Below are 8,956 nucleotides of genomic sequence, written 5' to 3'. Positions count from 1 at the left end.
GGGGTGGGGGAGCGCATTACTGGGAGGAGGGAGAGGCGTGGCCACACATTTATCACTTAAAAATGAAAGTAATTTACTTGCTCAAAACGGGGCTGTCCTCCCAATTCCCATGAGGACAACCCACCCCCTCCATCCCCAAACCTTTTCTCTCTCGTCTCCCCCTTCCCGTCTCCCGGCTGGGATTTCTCAGCCGGGTGGGCACCTCTGAAGTCACCCCTACTATCAATCAATCAATTGTATTTGAGCACCTACTGTGTGCAGAGCACTGTACTAAGCGCTTGGAAAGTACAATACAGCCAATAGAGAGAGACGATCCCTGCCCACAACGGAATCACCTCCCCCCTGCCCCCCAGATCTCCAGCCCAGGAGAAGAGACACGGGGTCCAGGGGACGTGTTGGGGATAGGGGCTTGTGTTGGAGAGGAGGAGGGGATCCACTTGAAGGGGGGGGACACTCGTCCACCCAACCCGCAAACCAAGGACAGGCTGGAGGATTTAAGGGAGTTATTTTGGGGGGCGCAGGGGGAGCCCCCTTCCCCGTCCCCCTGCCCATTTGCTCCTGATCCAGTCTGGGGATGGAGGGAGGGAGGAAGGTGATGCTTTCCCCCCCGGCCACCCTTTTTCTCTCCCTCTTTCTCTCTCTCGCAACCATTCAAACTTTTCTCTTCCCAGCCCCCAACTCCACCCCGTTTTGTAGAGGGAAGGGGCTGAGTCTGAGCTCTGATTTGCTGCGGATGCCCCGGCCTCTGCCTTCTAGAAATGGGAGGGAAGGAAGGAGGGACAGAAAAAGAGGGAGGGGCGGCGGGACCAGAGGGGCGGGGGGGGGGGGGGGAGGAGGGAAAAGGGGAAAAAAAAACACAAAAAACGACACATACAAGGTTTTTCACTCCTCAATCAGCCAGAGAGGGGAGATCACTTGAGAGCAGATCCCCAGCAGGAGAGGGTCGAGGGAAGGAGGAGAGAAGGGGGAATCGCAGAAGAGCCCGGGGGCCCATCACCGATCAGACTCATTGCAACAAGTTCGCGCCCCCTCCCAAACACCTAGAAAGACCCTCCCCAAATTCAGCATCCCCATGGCTTCATAAAAGTTGCTTTTTCCAGGATCCTTTGGTGCTTTTTTTTTTTTTTTGTCTGTGTGTTTTTTGCACCCCCAAGGGCTGACGCTAAGCTCTCTCCATCCACAAAACTGCAACCCTGCTTGCACTGGACGTGATCATGGACACCCACACAAGGTGGAAAAGGCGAAGTTGGATAAGGGGATCCCCCCTGCTCGTGGTCACCTTCCTCCTCTATGCCGCCGCTCAGAGCAACGCAGGTAAGGCTGTTTTAACCGTGCTTTTGGAAGATAAAGGAAAAGAAAGAAAAACTTGCCTCCGGGCTAAGGGAGTTGACTTGGTGTTGGCAGCCTGTGCCACTTTTGTAGGAGCTTGGGAAAGAGTGGGGGCGGGGTGTAGAGAGTCCCTCGCTATTGTCCTTTGCAAAAACATCCGAAAAAAAAGTTTAGCTCTCTAAGTCTTTTGAATGTTTTTGTTGGGTTTTTTTTTTTTGATGGGGGGAAGGGGACAAGCTTAAAGAGGGGAAAGATAAAACACTCTTTAACAACCGACACTGCCCTTCTCCTCCCCTTAAAGACCTAGGGCTGGGCGTAGGGAATTGAAAGAGATGTCGAATTGGGGCTCTATGGTGCATATCTGTGTCTATATAGACAGATCTATATATACGTATATCTAGATATAGATATACAGCTTTATATCTAGATATATAGATTAATCAGAGCTCTTGTCCAAGAAGAACATCCACTTTATGTCCAGAAAGCTCTGTTCTCTCTCTCAGATCAAAGGAATGGAACTATAGCCCGCAAAGCAAGCCTCCAAAACTTTTATTAGTCTGGAAGCTGCACGCCCCCTATAGATCCATCCCATCTGATGAGGCTTAGTCCAATTCTCCTTTCCTTTTTTCCTTTAAACTTTTTAAAGCATTGCTGCTAGGTAGTAGAAATTAGAAAATGCAGGGAGTTAAGTCCCCCTTCCTTCCTATTTTTTTAGGGAACTATAAATTTGCTTTTAATTCCCCATTTAGAGAAGATTACCTTTCCATCAGTAACGCACACTGGTGGTTTCAGCGTGAGATCCAGGGAGAAGAAGGATGGAGTTCTGCAAAGGAGACTTACTGACCTATTTGGAGGGTCCAGAAGGCTGCCTGCCTTCCACTCTCAGGACTGGGTGATGAGAATCAAGATCACACTTGTGGGCAAAGTCATCTAGGAGATTTGTTTAAAATAAACTATATGGAGCAACAAACCTGGAATTATGTGGTTAGAAATCCAAGGCAGTTCAGAGGGCAGGGGAGGTGAGTAGATGGAGATCTGAAGGTAGCTAACCTCCCTTTCAGAGTTCAATTCCAGGATTTCTAGTTGGCGAGGCTAGTTCAGTCCTATTTAGATCTGAAACAACCTCAATTCCCCAAGTTTAAGCAACCTTGAAATCCTGCCCCTGCCCTTTTTTTTTTTTTTTTTTTTTTTTGCACACATGGTTACATGTTGCCAAGACAGATGTCTTGTGGGAATCAGGAAATACCAGAATGACTGTCAATTTTCTTCAGTAGACAGTCCTTAAACTCTTGGCCCAAAAGAACAGGATTTTTGGCAAGGGAGAGTTCTTCTTTCCAAGAAAAAAAACCTCTAGATAATTTGTTACAGTAGATAGATGCTATAGTGAAATACAGCAGCTCGTTTCACTAATTCAGTAGTTATTGCCATACTTTGGGTGGCACTTACACGATATTGGGCTGTAGATAGCCACTCATTTCTGGAAGTGGGAGAAAGTTTTCTTAGTCCATTTTGTAGGGTTTTGACTCCACCCATTCCCCAGAGTAATGGGGCAGGGATAACCTTTCTTCTTCTTCTCTCACCCAGGCAGTTGGATGCAATTCCTTTCAGGATTTTGTTTGAAATTTGAAATTGCAAATAATGTAACCCCAGTGCAATTAGCCCTTGTTTAACCAAGGGGAAAAAGGGTGTGGTGGCACTTTGAAAATGGTATCCATCTGTGTGGCTTGGAGAATGTTATATGTAGCCCAGGGGTGTTGTCATAAGTCTAGGAAGGAGTCAAAAGAATGGAAGAAACCAATTTATGGTACTTCCCCATCGGAACATCTTTTTTTTTTTTAAATGGTATTTGTTAAACATTTATTATGTGTCAAACACTGTTCTAAGTGCTGCGATAGGTACAAGTTAAATAGGTTAAACACAGTCTCTGTCCCAAATGGGGCTCACAGTCTGTGAGGAGAGAGAGCAGTTATTCCCATTTTACAGTTGAGAAACTGACACAGATAAGTAACTTGCTGAAGGTCACACAGCAAGCAGTTGACAAAGCCAAAATTAGAGCCCACGTCCTGTGCACTCTCCACAAGGCCACACTGCTTCTTTTCGAGAAAAACTTGGAGAAGCTGATGTGTCGCTTGAGAATCAGGATGGTGAATTTTTCGACTCCATCTTTTCTTGACTTTTTGAAGAGGAGGCTCAAAGATTGGGGTGATTAACATGCTTTAACATTTTTTCCTACTCTTCCTATGTCAGTGTCTCACTACCTTTTTTTTTCAATTTTCTCTTTGAGATTTTAAATCCTAAAAAAAAGCATGAAGGTTTGAGAAGGCTAATCTATGTGGGGTGACTGATTAATCTCTGTGGAGCTCTGTAAAATATGCCTTTGGTTTTTTTGTGAATTAAAATACTAACAATATAATTCCAAAACTTCATTGAAGTCCTGATTATAGAGCATTCCTGTCTGTTTGAAAACCATCTCTTCTCTATAGCCCAGCTATTTCCATTTTTAGAAGTAATATTTATTGTAACAAACCATTTATGGAAGGAGTGGGAGGCTTTTCATTTTAGAGGTCGTCAGAAAACTGCATGGGGTGTTAGCACAAAGAGGTTTCCTTTTTTTTTCTTCTTTTTCATGGTATTTGTTAAGCACTTGCTATGTGCCAGGCACTGTTCTAGGAGCTGGAGTAGAAACAAATTCATCAAGTTACACACAATCCATGTGGGGCTTATAGTTTTAATTCTCCATTTTACAGATGAGATTATGGAGGCACAGAGAAGTTAAGTGACTTGCCCAGGGTCATACAGCAGACAAGTGGCAGAGCTGGGATTAGAACCTAGGTTCTTCTGACTTCAGTCCCTTGCTCTATCCAGTAGGCCATGCCATTTTTTAAAAACTCAATTTGCAAATATTTTTGAAGCTATTCTGTGCTACTTCTATTTGTTACCAACTTCTGTCAGGTGACAAAGTACTCCAAAGCAATACTTAATTTCTGGCTGATCACAAGAGGTTGTTTAGTGTTTGCCATTGAATTGGTGGCAAAGTGAAACATTACCCCAATACTTTGAAATTGATGTCATTTATTGATAGCTTTATTGGTCAGTCCTAATCATGTGACCACTTGGGATTAATACTGTACCTCTCCTCTTCCTCTTAAATGCTCAACAACCAATCCTCCACAGTTTGTTGAAGTTAGCAAATTAAATTTATCTAATTTTCACAGAAGAGAAACATACTTCAAATCCGTTAGGGTTATAGACCTATTATCTGTCTTCCACTGTAGGACTGATCTCTTTAACATGAATTTTAGTGTTCTGTCTGATCAAGTTTTGAAATTCTCAAGTGGGTGGAGTTTCCAGATTTTTTTTTCCCTCGGTGTCTATTCACAGTCTAGCAATTGTCACTGTCTGGATGTTCTTCCCTTTAATAAGTCTAACTCTTCTTATTTTCAACTCACTGCTTGGTGTATTCTTGTCCTATATAACCCCTGCCCTTTGAAACTAGAGCTGATTTCTTTTTTTCTTTTTTCTCTTATTTTTCTTTTTTCTTTTTCCCTTTTTTCTTTTCTTTTTTTCTCCATGCTCCTACATTCAGCCTGCTTAAAACAGACTTTTATAGTTTGGGGATTGTACCTTCTTGTCTCTAAAGAGTCTAGGTCATTGTTACTTTAAGGGCAGACAAAACAAACAAACAAATTTAATCTGTCTACTGTAATTCTCATTGTCCTTTCCCATCAGGTATTTTTTCTTTCTCTCTCTCCCTCTCTCCCTCTCTCCCTCTCCCCGCCCCCCCCCCCCGCAGTAGGATAAATGGTTACCATGCCCCATGGATATTTTCTCTGCTTGACTGGAAGCCTCATAGTATAACGGGGACTGAGGATTTTTCTTTCTTTTCTTTTTTTTCTTTCATAAACATGAGTAGTAATTTGAGAAGTAATGTGAAAGGAAGAACAATGTTTTCTTTCTGGAGAATCTACCACTGCCTCCAATTATGGCTCCTTTCCAAGTTTTAATTCTTTATTTTCCCCTTTTTCCCCACCCTGAAGTTAATCTTTGCTGAGTTAGGGACGCCCCTGAATTTATCTGAGTGGAGTTCAGTCCAACTCTGCTGTCTGTCAGTTTTGACATCTGCCAGTTAAAGGGCCAACCCTGCTTTGGGGATGCATTTCCCCTCTGGTTCTGTGTTCATGTGCTTGTGCTGTAGGGTGAGGATCCAGATGTGGAGATGAAAGGAATACTAACAGGAGGAGGCTGGGCCAGTTAGGAGGGAGACGTGATTCTGTGTTCCTTTGCTAGCTTTCAGGGCCAACTTGGGTTGCAGCAGCCCTAAAGATTGAGATGGCTTTCCCCAGCCACTCACTGGAAAATTAATTTGTGGTGAAGAGCATTGTCAGTTCCATTTTTCTAACTGTAGAAACTACCATCTAACCTTGCTTTGATAGCTTGTGCAGTATAGATTTGATTTTTTCCTCTGTGGGACTGTTCACAATTTTTTTTTTTCCCCTATGCATAACACTGAACCTGCATTTAGGTCATCTGTAAGACCCCTGGTGTTCCAACTGGGCTGAAGGAATAGAACAAAGTATAGAAGGCTCCAAAACCAGTCATCCTATCCACTGAGAAATTTGTCTTTACTATTTTTCACAAGGTGGAGAAATGAAGCATTTCAAGAGGAAAACATTGCGTATATATGAGATGGCTTTAAAGGAAAATGCTATCAATAGAAAAAAAGGAGCAATAGATTGCAGTCCCCTTTTTTCTAAGCATGTCTGTAGGCCAGCTTTTTAAACTATTATGTGAAATATTTATACGTACGCATGAGTTGTGCTACTGTTTTCTCTTTTGGATAGCTAATAAAAGATTACAGAAAATAAGAAAGACCTATCCAAATGCTAATCTTTAAGCTTTTGATTTGGCACAAGGAAATCCTGAGTTCCTGCAACAGGCTGAAGGAGATACCTCAAACCAATTGGGGGCATTTTGGGGAATAGAGGAGTGTATGTCTTCAATTGAGAAGCTTCTAAAAACTAGCTGGGGTTGCCAAAGAGACATGTGGGGGTGGGGTGTGTGTGTGTGTGTGTGTGTGTGTGTGTGTGTGTGTGTGTGTGTGTGTGGTGGCCTCACTGTCATTACTCAGAGGTAACCCTGAACCATTTTCCCCAATCTTCTTAATGATGGAGTGGTTCACAGGATAGAATCTCAGCACACAGATGTGGATATTTTTAAGCAAAGAGGTTCGATTGGGAGGTTAAAAGCATCCAAAGAGGAGGAAAAAAGGTGCTATCTCTGGAAAAGACCTTAGCAAGACAAAGGGCATGAGTTTGCAAAATGCCCATTAGTGGCACATCTCTCTCAGTGCAAAGGGAAGGGGTAAAATAGGCATATGGTTTAAATAAAACAAGCTTGGGGTCTGGAGAGATTGAGCCCATCTATGGGCACAATGTTTTGACATGTCTGATTTTTCAACTTGTTGAAAAAGGAGATCTAGCCTTGTTTCCTGCCTCTCCCTTTTATCTTCATAACCACCTCTGCCTCCCAACCCTGGCCACTTATTTTTGTCTGGTTGTAAGAATTTTTTTTTAAGGTGAGAAATTTTTTGCTTGTCTGTTTAAGGAGAAGTTGAGGGATAAAGACATGAAACTCCACAAAACAGAGCTTATAGACAGGACATAGACTATTTGGTTTTAGCAGCTCAAAGACAAGAGAAAATGCAAGAAATCTTAACTGGACAAGTTGAAGTTTCAACTCACTGAATTAACATTTCAATTAAGGTTGCTTAATGAAGCACTAATAATGGTACTAATGGTTATGTACCCCCAGAGCATAAGTACATAAGTAAGGAAGCAGAAAGTAAAAATATGGGTAGTGATAAAAGAAGTCCTGCATTTAATTATTTTATCCTGGGGGGATGAATGGTAGAGGCTTGGAACAACACATACATTCCAAGGCCAAGTGGTCCAACTTGATTTTGATTGGACCACTTCCCTTGTGTAGGAAACCTGAGGACAACGGGATAGTGAATTGTTAAAATTATCACCCAATCTGCCTTTTTTATTGCTGTGAAAAGTTAAGTGCCTAGTGCAGTAAGTGCTCAATAAATATGATTGATAAACAAAGCTGGGGGTAATTGCCTACTTTTTAGATTTTTAACTCCATCCTTTGCACCAATTTCTTTGTCACTTAATGAAAAAGGGTGACTTGGAATTCACCACCTCATCATTTTTCCATGTCCTATTAATAAACTGAACTTTCAGGATCCTTTACAAATGTTTCACAATTTCTCAGGAAAAGATACAAATATCTGTACATCTCTCTGTGCCCCCTTCCACCCACAGCAGCACACACCCTAGAGGAGAGATCACCAGCTTATTTACTCTTTCCCATAAACACCTATACCACCTTGTCCTGCGCCCATATGATTTCTTTGTCCCCATGGTATTTTAAGATTATATTACCATTTGAGGGTACAGAGTATTCCCCCCAATTCTTTCTCAGCATTTAAGGGAAATCTCACTTAAATACTGCAGCAATTACTTGTTTTGTGACAATTCAGAGAAAGAAATTTAGTCTATCTCACCTGGCTAAACAGTGGTTCTCTTATTGGCAAATTGCAGTCAAACGATGCAGATTTTTAACATTACCCCAGGAAGCTCAAATGAACCATTCATTCATTCAGTTGTATTTGTTGAGCACTTACTGTGTGCAGAGCACTGTACTAAGCACTTGGAAAGTACAATTTGGCAACAGATAGAGACAATCCCTACCCAACAATGGGCTCACAGTCTAGAAGGAGACAGACAACAAAACAAGTAGACAAGCATCAATACCATCAAAATAGGTAAATAGAATTACAGATATATACACATCATTAATAAAATAGAGTAATAAATGCGTACAAATATACACAAGTGCTGTCGGGCAGGGAAGAGGGTAGAGCAGAGGGAGGGAGTAGGGGTGATGGGGAGGAGAGCAGAGGAAAAGGGGGGCTCAGTTTGGGAAGGCCTCTTGGAGGAGGTGAGCTCTCAGTAGGGCTTTGAAGAGGGGAATAGAGCTAGTTTGGTGGATGTGAGGAGGGAGACCAGGCCCTCTCCCATTCACAGGGAGGTTTGTAGTCCTCTCCAGAACTGCAGATAATTTAGTAGCCAGGAATATATCCTGGCTCCTCAAAACTGGAGAAGGTAGTTCAGACTTTTTTTTTTTTAGAACTTAATGAAGTTCCCCAACTCTCAAAGCGTTTGCCTCACATGTATCTTTCCTTAGATGGACCCAATTTCCCCACTGGATATTACAAAATCTGTTTCTGCTTTTATCAACGTGGCAGTTCTTGAAACGTAGTTTCAGTCCAAGATGCCTTTGGAGCGACTTAGTCTAATGGAATGAGAGAGTTTCCGATCCTGTTCAGAGCCTCTGAGTCCTAGCAGGTAGGGTGTCTGGTTGGATGAGTCACCTTTGGACAGAGAAGCCCTGCTGTGAGTAATAATAATAATAGTTAATTTTAATTTTGGTATTTAAGCACTTACTATGGGCCAGGCACTGTTCTAAGTACTGGGGTTGATACAAATTGATCAGGTTGGACACAGTCCCTGTCCCACATGGGGCTCACAGTCTTGATCCCTGTTTTACAGATGAGGTATCT

The 8,956-nt window shown here is 42.5% G+C and overlaps 1 protein-coding gene across 2 annotated transcripts in view; it reads left to right on the top strand.

Moving 5' to 3' along the window:
• The first annotated feature begins 938 nt into the window (after positions 1 to 938).
• COL5A1 (collagen type V alpha 1 chain) overlaps positions 939 to 8,956 on the top strand; it is a 247,123-nt gene continuing 239,105 nt past the window's right edge. For both annotated transcript variants that reach the window (XM_038744585.1, XM_038744584.1), the window contains exon 1: positions 939 to 1,314. In XM_038744585.1, coding sequence (XP_038600513.1) covers positions 1,215 to 1,314 — 100 coding nt within the window. In that variant the 5' untranslated portion in view covers positions 939 to 1,214. The remainder of the gene's footprint in view (positions 1,315 to 8,956) is intronic.

The sequence above is a fragment of the Tachyglossus aculeatus genome, chromosome 4 (assembly GCF_015852505.1).
Source record: "Tachyglossus aculeatus isolate mTacAcu1 chromosome 4, mTacAcu1.pri, whole genome shotgun sequence".
Taxonomy (NCBI): Eukaryota; Metazoa; Chordata; class Mammalia; order Monotremata; family Tachyglossidae; genus Tachyglossus; species Tachyglossus aculeatus.
Note: the sequence above shows the minus strand (reverse complement) of the source record. Positions and strands in the feature narration are given on the sequence as shown.